Source organism: Bos taurus, chromosome 18 (genome assembly GCF_002263795.3).
Source record: "Bos taurus isolate L1 Dominette 01449 registration number 42190680 breed Hereford chromosome 18, ARS-UCD2.0, whole genome shotgun sequence".
NCBI classification, from domain to species: Eukaryota; Metazoa; Chordata; class Mammalia; order Artiodactyla; family Bovidae; genus Bos; species Bos taurus.
The window spans coordinates 24,794,422-24,812,295 of NC_037345.1; the positions used below are offsets into that span (position 1 = coordinate 24,794,422).

Here is a 17,874-nt window from a genome sequence, read left to right on the forward strand (position 1 = left end):
AGAATTGAGAGGTAATATATGGAGAGGGTGGGCAGACACTATTTCTTTCCTCTCCACCTTTGCTTATTCTATTCCCTTGGCGAGGAAAAAGCTCCCTTCTTTCTTTGCCAGTCTGAGCCCTGTTCATCTTTACAGCTCAGTTAAGGTGTCACTCCACCCACCCCCAGGGGAAGGCTCCTTTCAACCCACCAGACTGGGTTAAACTCCCTTAGCATCCTTACATGTTACATTGAAATACACTCTTTCTGTACCCACTTCCTCATCAGATAATAAGGACTAATTGTGTTGCATGACTGGGCACTGCAACAATCGTAGTTCCACTCTCTTGTCTTTCTTTTTTTCATTTTATTTATTTATTTATTTTTGGCTGCACTGAGTCTTCATTGCCATGGGCAGGCTTTCTCTAGTTGCAGCAAGAGGCGGCTACTCTGTAGCTGTGCTGCTTGGGCTCGGTAGTTGTGGTGCTTAGTTGCCCTGGGGCATGTGGAATCTTCCTGAAGCAGGGATCAAACTCGTGTCCCCTGCTTTGGCAGGTGGATTTATAACCACCTGAGGACCAGGGAAGTCCTCTGCTTTATGTCTTAAACACAGAAGTAGCCTCACAGCTCCTCCCTGCTGCCTATTGTCCATTCTCCCCCAAAAAGGACTAGAGGGATTGTCTACAAAAGTAAACCAGCTCATGTCAGAACTCAGCATGAAACCCTCCAGTGGCTTCCACTTGCATGAGGAATAACTTACACTTTCTCGCTGCAGCCTGAAGGATCTGCAAAGTCTGGCCCCCCCAGCTGTGAGTCTTACCCGACCTGTGCTCTATCATCTTCTACCAGGCATACCCCTCTTCTTTCTATTCTTCAAACACCAGGTGTTTCCCCGTGGAACCTTCAGATTTGTTCCCTCTACTCGGAATGTTCTGCAGCCAAGGCTATGCAAGGCTGACCCTTTCTCTTCATTTAAGTTTCAGCTCAGTGATCACCTTCTCCGAGAGGCCCTCTCTGACCACACAGGCATTCTCTCTCCTGTTACCCTGCTTGTTTCGCCATTGCCTTCCTTACAAACTGGCAGTCATTTATTAAATTTTATTTCCCCCACCACGGGCTTCCCTAGTGGCTCAACTGGTAAAGAATGCGCCTGCAATGCGGGAGACCCGGGTTCGATCCCTGGGTTGGGAAAGATCCCCTGGAGAAGAGAAAGGCTACCTCCAATATTCTGGCCTGGAGAATTCCATGGACTCTACAGTCCATGGGGTCGCAAAGAGTCAGACACGACTGAGCGACTCACTTTCATTTTCCCCACCACCTTGAGAACTCCATTAGAGCAGGGACCTTGCCTGTCGTGGTCACTACTGTGCCCCCAGTGCCTAGAATAGTGCTTGGCACTTGGATGGTGCTCAATAAAGGGTAAGAAATCCGCGCAGGTCATTGTGCGACCGCTTTCTTGCGCCCGAGTTGACTCTAACCACGTGGGAAGGGTGAGGGGAGTGGCCGAGGGAGTGTGGGGAGTGACAGCTCAGTCGAAGGCCCCGCCCCGTGTCCGTGTCCTCTTCCACGGGTCTCCATAAAGTTCATTTGGAGGCGCGCCGCGCGGGGGCTTCTGGGAGGGCCGGCCTCGGCCAATCAGGAAGCGCGGACGAGCGGCGCGAGGAGCGGCGGCCGCGTTCTCCAGCCGGGACCTGCGAGGGGGATACGGCTGCTGCTGCGCCAGGTAAGGGTGTTTGTGGCCCCGTCCTTCTGACACGCGGCGTATCCTTGAATCCAGGTCCTCGAGGCTGGGCGGAGCCCGGTCCACATGTTCAGAACCGTGCTGCCCACGCTTCCCGTTCGCCTGTCAGCCGGCATGCCTCACCCCGGCTACACAGCGCCCTGTCGAACCGCCCCTGATTATAGCGTCGGGGTGCGCCTGCGGTGTCTTCTATCTGCCCTCCTTCCGAACACGAGGCCGCGGCCTCCTGGCGGCCCTCATGTCCCACTCCAGCGCTCTGCGGGCTCGCCACGCCCCCACGTCCAACCCTGCCCTGCGAGTCCACCCTTGTCTGTGTCGATGCCCCTCCCCGCACCCATCTGCCTGATTACCTTCCTGACCGCGCCCTGCCAGCTCGCTCGCCCCTCAGGGATGGATGGACCCAGTCGGGAGGCGGTGCCCTCCCAGGAGATTGACAACCCTGTGAGCCGTGGCCTATCTCCTCCGTCTGCATCCAGCAGAATGCTCCTTCCAGTGCCGGGAGATGCTAGTGATTAGAACCTGGACGTGGCCCTCACTTTCTCTGGGCCCACAGCACCCCATCTTTTACAAAGGCAATACCTACATTTACTGGGTCTCATTTTTGAAAAATTACGGGGCGGACCGCAGGGGTCTTTGTTCAAAGTTTGGACGACCCATTGACAGAGTTGGTCCTGGTTTGTCCCTCTGCCGGGTATGCGAAAGAGGTTTTGTTTTGACCAAAATGTCTTTCAGCAAGGGTCACCTTTTTGTTCTGTTTGAAGGGTGAGAGGGTGTCCTTAGGCATCGTATCTTTTCAGTTATTCTTCTTTGTGAATTTGTGTTTGGAACATTTTTATTTTTCATTCCTGGTGATGTCACTCAAGGCTATCATTCTAAATACCTGTTTATTAGGCTAACAGATCCCACCTGAATATCTCCAGCCTGGGCCTCTCCCTTCACCTATATGCAGCTGCCTACGGTTCGGAACTCAGACTGAACATGTCAGGACAGCGCTATCAAGCTCCCGTCCACCTCTCTTCCCAGACTGCTCTTCTTGCTATTTTTTTCTCTTCTCAGGAACATAAGAGACTGATCAACAACCTTTGAGTTATCCTTGACTGCTTTTTCACGTCCAGTGCCTTTGGCCCAGTCACCATCACCTCTCTCCTGGATTATTGAAATAGTCTCCCATCTGTTCTCCTGGCTTCTGCCCTAACCCCTGTTTTCAGCACAGCAGATAAAAGGATCCCTGCAAGGCAGATCATAAAGCCCTCCAATGGGTCCCCATCTCATTTTAAGATAAACTCTTGGGAATCTTCTGGTGGTCCAGTGGTTGGGACTTGAGTCTCAGGCCCAGGTTCCATCCCTGGTCTGGGAACTAGGATCCCACAGGCTGTGCTGCATGACCAAAAAAACAAAAAGAAAAAACAAACAAATGATGAAGTCCTTACAGGGAGCTATAATCTGATCCACTGTTACTTTTCGCACTTTAGTTTCTGCTCCCCACTCTTTGCACATGGCAGACATTCTTCAGCCTCAGAACCTTTGGGCTTGCAATTCAGTATTCACATGGTTTGCTCCCTCATTTCTCTCAGATTTTTATTTGCAAGTCACCTAGTGAGACTTTTCCCACTTCCTGTCTTCCTTTATCAATTTTGTTGTTGTTGTTATATTTTTCTTGTTTATCTAATGTATTGTTTATTTTTCCCCTTGGGAACATGAAGGGGGAATTTTTATCTCTTTTGTTCCTTGCTGTATCTCCAGCACCTAGACCTGCTACACAGTATGTGCTCAACACAGGAAATAAGGCCATGTTCCTGACACCAATAAAGATTTGGGGATCCAGTGGTGCCTGAGATAGGCCTGCACTCACTGAGTTGCTGTTTCTGTGGGGCACAGCACCAGTGGTGAGCCTACAGGGATAGCATGTGGTGGCAGGGCCCTTTTAAAAAGAGGACAAGGATATCTGAACAGAGACCTGATTGAAATCTGAGAGGGTAATATCTAGGGCAAGCGCATTCCTGGAGGAAAACAGCCAGTGCAAATACCTTGAGGTGGGAATATTGGAGATTCAAGATAGTGAACTTGAATGTCTGCACCTGCTTCCTGACGGGCTGAAGGGGAAAATAAGGTGGAGAGAAAGAAAGACATGCCACTGAGAGGGAGGGGTCAGAGCTAAGATCCGGGGGTGAGTACCTGAGGTACAGGTCCTCAGGGAACTGGCCACTTTCATTCGGCAAACATTGATTTGGTACCTTTTTTGTGCCAAACTTAGCAACTGAAAATTCAGAGCTGATCAGTCTGTGGACCTTATCCTACCAGAATTCTCCACGTGGAGGAGACAGACTCAGGGAGAAATCATCACCATTTTTCCAGCTGTCCAGGAAAATAGTAATTGAAGGTTCAGAATCGTTTGGGAGCGGTTTGAGGTAGTTAGGACTCTCCTGGTTCACTTTGCAAGCTACCTAAGAGTGTGACAGGGTAGGTTTGTGTTCTAGCAGAGTGTGCACCTGCATGTCCTGGGGTATGAAGGGAGGGAACAGCATGAGGCACCCCAAAGAGTAGCGAACTGCTGGGGTATCTGTGGGGAGCAGACAGTAAGAGATGAGGATGGTAAGGGTGGCTGTGCCCATTCTTTGCATGTAGTGGATGGAAGGTGGCCTTAGTGGGTCAAGTGCAAAGGCAGGGGAACATTTCAGAAAGAATTAACCTTTCTGGGTGAGGGGAGGGTGGGTTAGAGGAACGAGAAGGCTTAGATTGTTAAGGTGATCAGGAGAAAAGAATGAGGTTAGAGAGACTGGAAGTGGAGGAGGAGGAGGTGGTGATGGTGGCAGTTGCAGTGGCAGCTAGGAAGCGGGAGGAGTGAAGCATTTGGGATGATGTGTAGCTTGAGGCACCCACTGGTCAGCCAGGTGTAGATGTGAGGTGGACAGTTGGAAATATTGGCCCAGGGAGAGAGCTCGGCTAGACATAGAGATACGGAAGTCACCTTTGTGTTGACAGATGAGGCTCCTTGCCTGGGCCCAGATAGACCGCCGAGGTCCTTGGATTGAGTTCCTGGGGAAAGGCGACATTGAATTTCCTGATACCGCCTGTTCAAGAGTGTGTGTGTGTGTTTCTCTTGGATGCCCACATGTATGTGAATGGATTCAGAGAGGTCTGTAGCCATCTGGAAGACAAATGGCCACTGGTGGGAATTGTAGTCGAAGGCTTTTTTTTTTTTTTTAATTGGTAACGCTTCAGAATACTTTAAATTTTAAGCTGTTTGGGAAAGAAGGAATCTAGATACAAATAGACAATAACAAGGCAAATGAGGAGAATGAAGTTAGCAGGGTGTTGGACTAACAGGTCCTAATGCCTGTCCTCCCATAGAAACAAATAAACAACTAGATGTAGATGAAAAATAGCTCGGTGAAAGCTCCAGAGTGAAATGAGGCTACAGAAACCCCGTGGAGCACAGAAACAGACTATTGGCTACATGGAAACATGCACGACAAATAGAAAAATGGAATCGAGAGGAATTGAGGGGGGGTTGCTGTGGGACCTGTGTGGGGGAACACCATTTGGCAGGTAGGACTTGAATTGGTGGTAACGGTGGCTGATGTTTGAGTGGTTATTGTGTGGCAGGTGAGGAAGGTACAACTATGTTTCCACTTCATAGGCCAGGCGCAGAAGGAGTGGTTAACTACCCAAAGTCGCCCAGTTAGAGGGTGCAGTTCCTAGCTGGGTCCGGGGGTGGTGGAAGGCGAGTAGATGTTCCTGGCTGTGAAAAATGGGGCACGAGCACAGAGCAGGGAGTGGGTGAAGATGGTCAGAGACAGAGCGGATCACGTTGCTCGCACACAGGGTTTCTGCAAAAACAGTGCCTTGTCTGGATCCCATGAGTGGGATGTATTGAGGGCTTTTGTGCAGGAGCAACAGAGGGAAAGTGATGGTGGAAAGATGGATGTGGTCGCAGTGAGCAAGTGGTAGGCATTGGGAGGGACTGGAACTGGCATCCAGCAAGAACTGGGCTTAAAGGGCAGGAAGTCTGGCCAAGAGTGATGGTGACAAAGATGGAAGCAACAGTTAGACTAGCCTTCTTGTGGTAATGATCTCACAGTATGTGTGTCTATCACATCATCACATTGTGTGCTTAAAATGATACAGTATGGTGGGTCAGTTACATATCAGTAAAGCTGGAAAAAGAAAAAGCAACAGAAGACGCTGTAAAAATACAGTATCCCTTGCTGGTTAATCTGTTTAGGTAATGAGGGATTTGGAGGGATGTCATGTCATCTAAATCTGTAGTGCTGGTTTCCTGAGATTTTGTTAGGGAGTAGCAATAGTTTGGATAATGTGTAATACCTCCTTGTTGTCTCTCAAAAGTGTATCAAAATCTGTTATGGTTTCTGAGTCTAGAGAGTGGAGAATACCTATAAATAAACAATCCATGCACAGATGCAAGGAGAAGGATGAGTTAGAACCTGAGAGAGCAGCCAGGGGACAGGTGGAGGGCTTTGGGAAGACAGCTGGTGGCGGCAGCGGTGGTGAATAACTGCATTTGGAGACGTGCGGGGTGTGACGGTTATGGGATTGAGTGGACGTGCACAGGCAGTGCCTCGAAACTCCTGGGTTGGAGTGCGAGTGCAAGAAGCAGGGTGGGCGTGTGGAGTTGACATTCATTGCCATCGAGGGTGCGGGGCAGTGATGAGACAAACACTGAGACAGGGAGTTCAGAGCAGTTTTCAGATGAACAAGTTAGTAAAAATTAGAAAGGGTCACATTCACTTATGGAAAAGAATTCAGATTGACAGAGGGTATAAAATGAAAAGTAGAAATCTCTCAAATCTTAGCTTTGCTCTCTTTCTCAAGGTAATGCTTAGTTTCTTGCTATGTCTTCTAAATACTATCTGTGAACAAGCTTCAATATATATATTATATACACAGTTAATATATATTTAGTATAGCTTATGAACTTGTACATAGTTATTCAATCTTGTGACCATCACCCATTTTGAAATATAGAATATTTCCAGTACCCCGATGTCTTCGCCTGGGCTGCCATATTACCATGGCCTGAGTGGTGTAAACAACAGAAGTTTGTTTTTCCACAGCTCTGGAGGCTGGAAATCTGAGACTGGGGTGCCACGTGATGGGTTCTGGTGAGGGCCCTCTCTCTTCCTGGCTCATAGGTGGCCACCATCCCTAGTGTGCTCACGTGTACTTTCTGGGTGAATGTGTGTGTGGAGTGGGGGTAGGAGATAGAGGAAGCAGCTTTCTGGTGTCTCTTCTTAGTAGTGTACCAGTCCCATCCTGAGGATGCCCTCTTCATGACCTCCTCTAAACCTAATTACCTCCCAGAGACCACTTCTCAATATATTTTCACGTTAGGACTTCAGCATAATGACTTTTATGGGCTTCCCTGATAGCTCAGTTGGTAAAGAATCCGCCTGCAATGCGGGAGACCTGAATTCAATCTCCTGGGAAGATCCCCTGGAGAAGGGAAGGGCTGCCCCCTCCAGTATTCTGGCCTGGAGAATTCCATGGTCCGTGGTTGTCTCAGAGTCAGACACGACTGAGTGCCTTTCACAGTGACTTTTGGAGGGACGCGTTTCAGTCTGCGCTGACAGGAGAGTTCTGATGTCCTTCCTCCCAGTCATTCCCTGTTCCCCTTAACCGCGCACCCGCACCCCGCCCCCACAACCAGTGTTCTGATTTCTAGCACCATAGATTAGTTTTTTCTGTCTTAAAATCCATGGAAATGGAATCATGAAATATGTCCTTTTTGGTATGTGGCTGCTGTAGTTCCATTTATCCCTGTTCCATGTAGCTGTGGTTTGATCTTCTCCAGTGCTGTGTGATATGCTGGCATATGAATATACCACCATGAAAAACCCAAATGGTATAATTCTGAATTATACAGTGTTTTAAGATTATTTGGGGCGGAGTGAGAAGGGGACTCAGACTTCTGTTAGAATCTGGTAACAGCTGTAGTGCTTTTCTTGTATATTTTTTAAGATGCATGCATATATTTCCAGAGGTTCCGGGTGCCTTTGATGTTAGTGTAGTAGCCCTCAGGACAAGAAGCCTTCTTTAGTTTCCTGCAAGGTTTCTCAGCCTTGACACTGTTGATATTTTAGGCTGAATAATTCTTTGTTGTGGAAGCTGTGCTGTGCGTTGCACCCCTGGCCTCGGCCATCTAGATGTCAGTAGCATGTGGTCTCTTTCTCAGTTGTGACAACCAGAAATGCCTCTCCATAGTGCCAGAGCTCCTCAGGGGGCAAAGCCGCCCCCAGCTGAGAATCCTTAGTTTAGAGAGGAGAGCCAAAGCCTTTTTGGTGTAGGCTTGGTGATCTGCCCTGGTTTATGTTCCCAAGATTCTACATACAGATACTTTTCATCACCACTGAGTTGGGGCTGCTCCTTCCAAGAACACGTTCATTGGGTTTCAGTCAGTCCAGTTGCTCAGGCATGTCTAACTCTTTGCAGCCCCATGGACTGCAGCACACCAGGCTTCCCTGTCCATCACCAACTCCTGGAGCTTGCTCAAACTCATGTCCATCAAGTCAGGGACGCCATCCAACCATCTCATCCTCTGTTTAGAGACAATTAAAATATCTCACATCTGTAGATTCTTCATGGTGGGCAAGACCTTAGAGATCACCCAGGCCAACCCCTTCATCTCATTGGTGGTGAAGCTGGGATCCGGAGGTGAGGAAGGGCAGATCCCAGGGTCAGAGGGCTGATGTGGGGCAAAGCCAGGATGGGGTCTACGTTCTACCCCAAGCCTTCCACTGTGAGAGTGTGTCAGGAAGTGGGCCGTGTGGGTATTTGGTTTCTGCTTCTCTTGGCTCCTTGAAATGAAATAATACAAGTGTTATTTTATGTATCAGGAAAGCTGACACTACACACTCCTGACTGAATCATCCAGGCCCATACTTGTAATGAATCACCAGGTCTTTAATTTCTCTTCTGTCTGGGGTAATTTATTTTAGTTCTTTCTCCAGTGTCTACCTTCTGAATAATGATTAGGTCTAACTCTTTTACTTCGTTTCACAAGACTATAAAAAATTATCTGAAAACAGTTTTTTAATCATTTTTTTCCTAGTCTTCTAGAGGTGTCGGGTGTAATTTTCTTTTGGCTATTGTTGTAATTGACAGCTGACAGAGCATAAAGCGGAGTGCTGTTGTCATTTAACCATAGTTTATGTATTCGGAAGAAGAGGACAGAGCCAGTCTTCAACTTTTGACACTTCCTGTGAGGCTTTCCTCATTAATCTTGGTGTTGAACATTGAACACTGTTCTTGTGTTTTAATCCTACTGCAGTCTAATAAGAAGGTTTAAGGGCAAGATTTCCACTTCAAATTCAATGCTAAATTTCATTTGAGTCACACTTTCATTGTAGAAATTTGGATTTATAATTAAAACCATATTTGATAGTGGGGAATTTAAAAATTGTACATGTAAAAATTGCGGCTGTCTCCCAGAAGTTCTTGCTGAATGATAAGAAGCTGTGGTTAAATAAGTCATAATTTAGTATCATATATTTACTAGATTTTTTTGAAGCAGAGATGTTTGCAATTGACAAAATATTGCCAAATTGGCAACTTTGGAAAGAAGCTAAAATACCATTTTATAATGACATAAACCACAAGAGTTAATAAAAATACTTCCTGTGTGTCATCAGCTCTTTGAAATAGGTAGGCATTGTCCTCTCCCCTTTAGAGACGAGGAAATTGTGGGGGAGATTGGGATTCTATCCCAGGGTAGGTCAACCCCCCCTTCAGCTAGTAAGTGAACCTTCTAGATTTGAACCAGGTGTGTGGGCTCAAAGTTCAGTCTTCTCCTGTTTACCAGTTCCTTTCAAAATATTTTTTTTATTACTGTCAAAACTTTTAAAAATAATTGAAAGAAGTAATAATATTGTTATTGTATATTTTAGAGAAAAAAGGTATAAACTGCAGCATCAGTTATTTCCCCTCATGTATATGAAATCCTCCTTTGACAACATCCAGAAAATGTACAGCAGTGCTAAATGTGCGTTTATATTAGATTGCAGGATCTTTGTAGTTGAAAGAGATAATATTTGGGTGTATGGTAAAATTAGAATTCCATGGTGAGTGCTAATAAAGTATTGTTTGAGTACTTTGACATTCTGCAGGGAAAGTAGCTGGCATCTTCTCCCCATGCACCTCACTGAATTGAGAGTCCTTTAATGCTGAAATAAAAATGGATGGCCTTGTCTTTATCCTTTCATCTCTTTCTCAGCCCTTGGTGTTTCTTGGATAGCTAGGCTGTTTGGATTGTGGGTTATAAGGAAAAGGAAAAATTCACTTGGGTCGTTCAGTATGTTGCCGTATACCTGAACAGGGCAGTGCGTTCCCACTAGCACTATGTGGTCGGTCAGAACACATTCTGTGTGTTTTTACTGGACACAACTCGTCATTTACAAAACAGATTTCTTCTCCCAGATGTACTCTCCAAACACACAGCTTAAAGAGGGAAGGGAAGGGACAGCAGGCCGGTTGTGTCACTCAGTCTCTGTAACTATTGTCCCTGCTGAGGCCTAGGGAGGGGAGGTCTGGCAGGACACTGAAGCAGGCCAGTAAGCACTTAGCAGGTCTAGCTCAAATATCCTCGGCAAACTAGGGGTTGGCAAACTCCTAGCTATGGGCCAAAGAAACTGAGAAGAGTTTTTATTTTTTATGTCTTTAAGTCATTGTGGGGGAAGAAATCTAAAGACTATTTCATGACATGTGAAAATTTTATAAAATTCATATTCAAGTGGCCGTGATTAAAGTTTTATTAGAGCACCTCCATACTTATTTACCTGTTAACTGCTTTAAAGTGGAGCTGAGTAGCTGCAAGGGTTGTTGTTGTTTAGTCACTAAGTCATGTCCGACTCTTAGCGATCCTATGCACTACAGCACACCAGACTTCCCAGTCTCCCCCGAGTTTGCTCAGACTCATGTCCATTGAGTTGGTGATGCCGTCCAACCTTCTCATCCTCTATCACCCCCTTCTCCACCTACCCTTAGTCTTTCCTAGATTGTTATCTGTACTTATGACCAACTGGCTACAGATCAGAGGCTCTTGTATCCGCCACCCCCACCTCTAGGTTTAACTGGTTCACTAGAGCAGTTCACAGAAATCAGAGAAACATTTATTTAACGCTCACCAGTTTGTCATGAAGGATGAATGGCCAAGTGCAGAGGTACATAAGATGGGGTCCAGATGAGTCTTTAGCCCAGGAGCTTTTGTCTCTGTGGAACCTGGGTACCATTCCTGTTCCCCTGGAACCATTGTCCCAGCATGTAGGTGATTCACCAACCCAGAAACTCAGCAAATCTCATTGTTCAGGAGTTTCTATAGAGCTTAATCTGCAGCCCTTGCTTCCCCTTGCCAGAGGTTGGTGGGTAGGGCCGAAAGTTCCAACCTGGTCTTCCTGGTGACTGGCCCCATCCTGAGGCCGCCTAGAATAGCATCTCCAAGTTACCTCATTTGCATAAATTCAGGTGTGCTTAAAAGGGTTCATTGTGAGTTACAGAAGACTCAGAACTTCAGGACATTCCAGGGGTTATAGAAGCTTTGTGCCGGGAACTTGGGGACGAAGACCAAATGTATGTATTATACTACGCTACTATTTTCTGACTTGATTAAATATTTAACATGGTTATATTATGTGGAAATGACCATATTTTTCATAATTAAGACACATGTTAATAGCAAGTAGACCAAAATTATTTGATGCATTTTTGCTTTACCCTTTTTTTTTTAAGTTTATTTCATCCTATATGCAATTTGGAGATTTTTTTTTTCTCTTTGTTAAGAATGTTTATGTGCATAGAAGGGGCATTTTTTTGGACACTGAAGGACAGGTGAATGCTAACTAATTTGAGGAAATGGAAATCTGCCCAGTCCTTGGCTTTAGCTCTGAATAGGAGCTGTCTCTCTAAAGCTGCAGGCTTTAATTTTTTCCTCTAGTTAATTTTCTCAGCATCTTCTAGGTGTGGTGAAGAGGTCTGAACTGGGGAACTTCCACTTAAGAAGCATTCACCAGTGGGTCATTGCCTTTCGTTTTGGAGGGGAACTTTTTACTCAAGTGTGATGCACAATCAGAATGTGCGTAAACGATGAGTCTTGCTCAAATTGAACACACTATTAAGCAGCACCAAGTGTAAGAAAATTACCAACCCCCAGAAGCCTCCTTTCTCTCTACCCCTGCCCCGCAAAGGGCAACCAGTCTTGCCTTCTGACAGCAGTGATAAGTTTGCCCTTCATTTTAAACTTCACCGGGTATTTGAGGAAGTCGTTGGAGGACTTCTTCCCAGAGGCACAGAGAGCAGGTTGTTGCTCAGAGCCCTCGTACCCTGCTGTGCTCTCTGAAGGGCCTTTCAGTGTTTCCAGGGGCCCTCGCAGTCAGGCACGGAGTCCTATGACAGAGAGGGGCCCCAGTGCCATGAGCTGTCCTTGCTGGTCTTCTCCCATCCAGCCCCGGTTTTGCTGCCTTGGCTGTGCCACAGCCCACATGTGTGGGTTCTCAGTGGCTTCTTCCCGTGGAGTGGCTCCCTCCTCCACAGCTTCCCGCCATGCAGCTGACATCCAGTCTCTGCGTGTGTCCTGACCAGATTTCCCCAACACAGAGCTTGGACTTCACCCTGACAACTCCCTCTTCCCCATCCCATTTTAGTTCTCTCTGTTGGACTAAGCTTGTGAGGTTATTTTCCTGATCAGTTTTCAATATCTTGGATCAAATGATACCGATATTTAACCCCTTATATTTTGTGGCTAATTTGATATTTATTTTTGCACAAAGGTTAAAAATTGTCTTTAAACTTGTTAAATTAACCATGCATTTAAAAATTTTAATGAAACAGGATGATGACTGCATAAAAGTATAGACTTGGAAACTTTAATAGCATTTTTTGATAAATCAGTTTCCATTGGTTGAGTTATAATGCAGGACAAATCCAGTTTTTCCCAAATATAGTATTATATACATTACTGTCTTCTTTCAGACAGACATGAAACAAGCTTATTTTCTACTTTGAAGTTGTATAGCACAATTCTATGTATTATTTGCTTAGTTTGGAATTTGTTCACCTGAAAACTGGGCTATTTCTTCTAAAATACCACTGGGTTTTTGTCTGGGTATTTAGAGGGAAAGCACTTGTCTGGACCAAGTGTGATCTGAATTCATGCCATTTATACTGTCACTGCCTTATGCTGTGCAGCCTCGGAAATGTTAAGTATCAGTTGGTAGTTGGAAGAGAATGTTTTTGCTCTGGTCTGTGCTTGCCAGTGGATTTGGCAAGAATGTATAGGAAGTCTTCAAGAAAAACAGTCTCCATAAATGGAAGAACAAAACTCCTACTATTCATTCAACAGATGAGCACCTACTATGTGCCAGGCACTGTTCTAGGGACTGGGTGAACCTCAGTGAACAAAACAGGCAAAAATCGCCGTCCTTGTGCGGTTTACATTGTGGCTGGGATGACAGACCATAGGGAGATGGGGGAGTGCTCAGGGTGGTAGCAGGCTGCACTCTTAAATATTTTGTCCTATGAAATGAAGTGAAGTGAAAGTCTCTCAGTTGTGTCTGACTCTTTGTGACCCCATGCACCGTAGCCTGCCAGGCTCCTCTGTCCATGGAATTCTCCAGGCAAAAATACCGCAGTGAATAGCTGTTCCCTTCTCCAGGGGATCTTCCCAACCAAGGGATCAAACCAAGGTCTCCCACCCTGCAGGTGATTCTTTACCATCTGAGCCACCAGGGAAGCCCAGGTTGGCATCAAAGGCACGGTGACAGTTGAGAGAGCTAAGGTACAGAAAAAGGACAGGATGGTGTTTGACTCATAGGGGAGCAGCACGGAGGCCCGGAATGAGTGGGGTGCAGAAAAGGAGGAGGGATGGGGCTGGAGACGAGTCTCAGAGGAGAAAAGAGGTGGGTTGCTTCACTGAGCTTCACTCTGTGTTAACACAAGAGTTTTAAACAGAGGATGGATGTGATCAGACCTTTAAAGGACCACTAGTTGTCAGGTTGAGAGTGCAGGAGTCAAGGGCTTAAGCCAGGGAGCCAAGTCCAGGTGACTTGGATGGGGAAGGTGGTGGGAAGAGGTAGATCCTGGGTGCACTTTGAAGGTAGATTGAAAGGCTTTGTTGGCCTATCTCATGTGGGATGTGAGTTGGGGAGAGCTTTAAGGACTTTTAGAGAAGACTCTTGAGAGTCACTTGAACTGCAAGGAGATCCAACCTAAAGGAGATCAGTCCTGGGTGTTCTTTGGAAGGACTGATGCTAAAGCTGAAACTCCAATACTTTGGCCACCTCATGCAAAAAGTTGACTCATTGGAAAAGACTCTAATGCTGGGAGGGATTGGGGGCAGGAGGAGAAGGGGACGACAGAGGGTGAGATGGCTGGATGGCATCACCGACTTGATGGACATGAGTTTGGGTAAACTCTGGGAGTTGGTGGTGGACAGGGATGCCTGGCGTGCTGCAATTCATGGGGTCGCAAAGAGTCAGACACGACTGAGCAATGAACTGAACTTAAGGATTTTGACCCAAGTGACTGATGGGGTCTCCACACTGAGAAGGCCAGGGAGCAGGTTTTATAGACGAGAGGTTAAAGCTCAGTTTGGGGCATGTTAAGTTTAGGATGGCAGAAAGCGAAGAACTACTAAAGAGCATCTTCGTGAAGTGAAAGAGGAGAGTTTAAAAGCTGGCTTAAAACTCAGCATTCAGAAAACTAAGATCATGGCATCTGGTTCCATCACTTCATGGCAAATAGATGGGGAAACAGTGGCGGACTTTATTTTCTTGGGCTCCAAAATCACTGCAGATGGTGACTGCAGCCGTGAAATTAAAACATGCTTGCTCCTTGGAAGAAAAGCTATGACCAACCTAGACAGCATATTAAAAAGCAGAGACATTACTTTGCCGACAAACGTCTGTCTAGTCAAAGCTATGGTTTTTCCAGTAGTCACGTATGGATGTGAGAATTGGACCATAAAGAAAGCTGAGCACCGAAGAATTGATGCCTTTGAACTATCGTGTTGGAGAAGACTCTTGAGAGTCCCTTGAACTGCAAGGAGATCAGACCAGTCAATCCTAAAAGAAATCAGTCTGAGTATTCATTGGAAGGACTGATGCTAAAGCTGAAACTCCAGTACTTTGGCCACCTGATGCGAAGAACTGACTCATTGGAAAAGACCCTGATGCTGGGAAGGATCTAAGGCAAGAGGAGAAGGGGATGACAGAGGATGAGATGGTTGGGTGGCATCATCGACTCGATGGACATGAGTTTGAGTAAGCTCTGGGAGTTGGTGATAGACAGGAAGGCTTGGCGTGCTGCAGTCCACGGGGTCACAAAGAGTTGGACACGAATGAGTGACTGAACTGAATTGACTGAAGTTTAGGATGTTGTTCAGAGATTCAGCCTTTATTTTACTGTGGTCAGAATAATTCTTCATTAACTTTGATGAATCATATTTATTGGACCATATTGAACTAAAGCATGACTTTTATTTTACATTTATTACTTACCCTCAAATGCATCACTTTAAGTCTTTGTATGGATAAGTCATTTGAGAGGTTGAGCATTTCCTTTGTCTGAATTTCTCTGATATGGAAATGTTATGTGAGATATTGGATGTATTTTCTTTTCTCTGCTTTTTTTTAAACATAAAGTTTTGTTTCATTCAGTGTTTTATTCAAGGAGTTCCAAAATTTTCCTTATGAAGGAAAAAAAGTGTTTTCTTCTCCTTGGCTCTGTTTGACAAATTATTTTTATCTTAGAGTAAAAAAAATGTGGGGGAAGAGGCAGCATGTTTCTTTTCTTTCCTCTTTGTGGTGAGAGACCATGTTTCTGACACTTCATAGAATGTCATTGGCCTTGTAGGTTTCTGAAGGAAAAACATTTCTCCATCAGGCAGGAGCCGTTGTGTAATAATATTCTATTTCTTTATTCTTCTGTCCCAGAAAGTACCTCTTACTCTGTAATCTGCATTTTCCCACAGGTAGAGATGGCCAGTTACAGCCTGATTCCATTAGGTAAAAAAAACAAAAATCAAAAAACGACCACGAATATCTAGAAACTTTAGATAAAGAGTTATAGTGTACATGACTTTTCATCTAAATATTAAAGTCAGCTTGGCACTTCATAAAGAATATAGAAATGTTTCCATGTTTATTCCAGCTGAGCTGTTTTTGTTTTAACCTTGTGCCCTTGCCTTTAAAGTTAATGTCCTTTAATGTTCATTTTTAAAACTCCTTATTCTCTTGCTGTGGATTTATGGTGGAAACCATGCCCTTTTAACATTAACCTGAGCTTCATAGCTGAGACGAAATTGTATATTACATTAACATTGTAACTATACTTCTAGACCAAGGGATTTCAAAAGTACAATAGAGGCCAAGCCTTTGGAACAAAGAGGAAAATTATAATCAACAAAAGCTACTTTTGAAAGACTTGTTCTTTATTAATAAATAATAATTTTGTTAACCTTTTAGCAGTGAAATTTTTTTAAATGATGTTAATACTGTTTATCTTTGTTGATTTCAGTAGGGGTAGTAGTTAAAACTCCTTGGTCATGAACCTTATACTAGGATGGTGAAGTATATAGAAGATTAATAAATGTATAATGTGCATTAAATATCAACACTGTTCAAAGCGCTTTTCTCAGTTGTTGGAGAAACAGGTGATCTTACTAATAATATTCATCATCTAGAAGCCAGCTCCTATTGTATAATTATCAGTTGCAGTGGTATTTCTGAAAGTAGTAGATGTATTAACAAGTCTAATATTCTGAGTGTCATATATAACAAGCAGAGATGAATCTCTGCTCTCAGGGGTGAAGCTAAAAAAGAATGAGTGGAGACTTGGACATGAATTTTAAAACCCTGTCTTTTATGTTAGCAAAGGAGCAGGTGTGAGACTAACAGGGATCAGTCAGAAGCCTGTCTTCTTCTGGCCTCAGTTCTGCCTCGTTGCCGCAGAGACTGTTCTGGGCACAGGACTGAGCTCTGTGGACTGACGTTGCTTCTTTGTCTTCTCAAGATCCTCACAGTTGTTGGGAATCATATAAGGTAAGGGCCTAATTGCCCGGCCCTCTGCAGGCGGGGCGTTTTCCTGTCTCAAGCGGGCGGAAGGAGGCACAGGTGAGGGTTCTTTGGGCCTCTCAGAGGATGCCCATGGCTTCCATGCCCTGTCAGCTCTGAGTCTGTGGAGGGAGACAGGAATTCTAGTCTGTGCCTTAATATCTTTGCTTTTGTTCTGGTGGCAGAAATCAATCTTGGGGCTGTCAATTTGGACAGAAATGATCTATTTCTTCTCAGTCTGACTCATTTTCTGTCAGACCTGTTGTTCTTGGGCTACGTTCAGGAACAAACCCTGCTTGTTGAGGACCTGTCTCCTTGTCTGTTTTCAAAAAGTCCCAGTGTTTTGTTGAGCTTGTGACAGGTTCAGGCAGTGTGTGACGCCTATCCGTCCCTTGACTTGGGTCTCTTCTTTCTTCTCCCCCACCTAGGATCTGCATCCCCAATGGATACTGAGGGGTTTGGTGAGCTCCTTCAGCAAGCTGAACAGCTTGCCGCGGAGACCGAGGGCATCTCAGAGCTTCCCCATGTGGAACGGAACCTGCAGGAGATCCAGCAGGCGGGCGAGCGTCTGCGTTCCCGTACCCTCACACGCACGTCCCAGGAGACAGCAGATGTCAAGGCGTGAGTACTGCTGGGGAGGGAGCACTGGCACTGGGGAGCTCGGGGGCAGGATCTGTTTCTTCTTTCCTGCCTTGAATGTGGCTGCAGTCTGTAAAATTCAGATACACGCCAGATCCTCAGGAATTCGAGAGAGGTTTCGTAAACAGGTCAACAGCACCGCTTTGTCTCCCACCTTCCTGGCTTTTCCAGCCTGTCTGCCTGACCAAGCTGTGAGCCCCTGTCACAGGCAGAGATGATCAGGGTGAGAAAGGGTGTAGAGCTTTGCCGTGCAGAAGCGTCCCAGTCATTTTCCTGCTTGGGTTCACTGACTGTTGGGTCATAAATGGTTCACATAGTATATTGGTAAATGTGGGTCACACAGATAAGTGTTCCCTTAAAAGCCAGAGAGCACGAAGTGATGGGCACCATTTTTAAGAGCACTTGGAAGAAATTGATGAGCAGTTAGTGATGAGAAGCCATCCACGTGAGTAGTGAT

At 45.6% G+C, this 17,874-nt stretch overlaps 1 protein-coding gene across 3 annotated transcripts in view; it reads left to right on the plus strand.

Annotated features, from left to right (window-relative positions):
• Nucleotides 1-1,615: 1,615 nt before the first annotated feature.
• The window catches only part of NUP93 (nucleoporin 93), a 102,957-nt gene continuing 86,698 nt past the window's right edge, over nucleotides 1,616-17,874 (plus strand). The window contains exons 1-2 of one of the 3 annotated variants that reach the window (XM_059876612.1): nucleotides 1,616-11,301; nucleotides 17,207-17,399. In XM_059876612.1, the coding sequence (XP_059732595.1) occupies nucleotides 17,221-17,399 (179 nt within the window). In that variant the 5' untranslated portion in view covers nucleotides 1,616-11,301; nucleotides 17,207-17,220. The remainder of the gene's footprint in view (nucleotides 11,302-17,206; nucleotides 17,400-17,874) is intronic. The other 2 variants (XM_005218523.5, NM_001098921.1) reach the window with 2 other exon arrangements.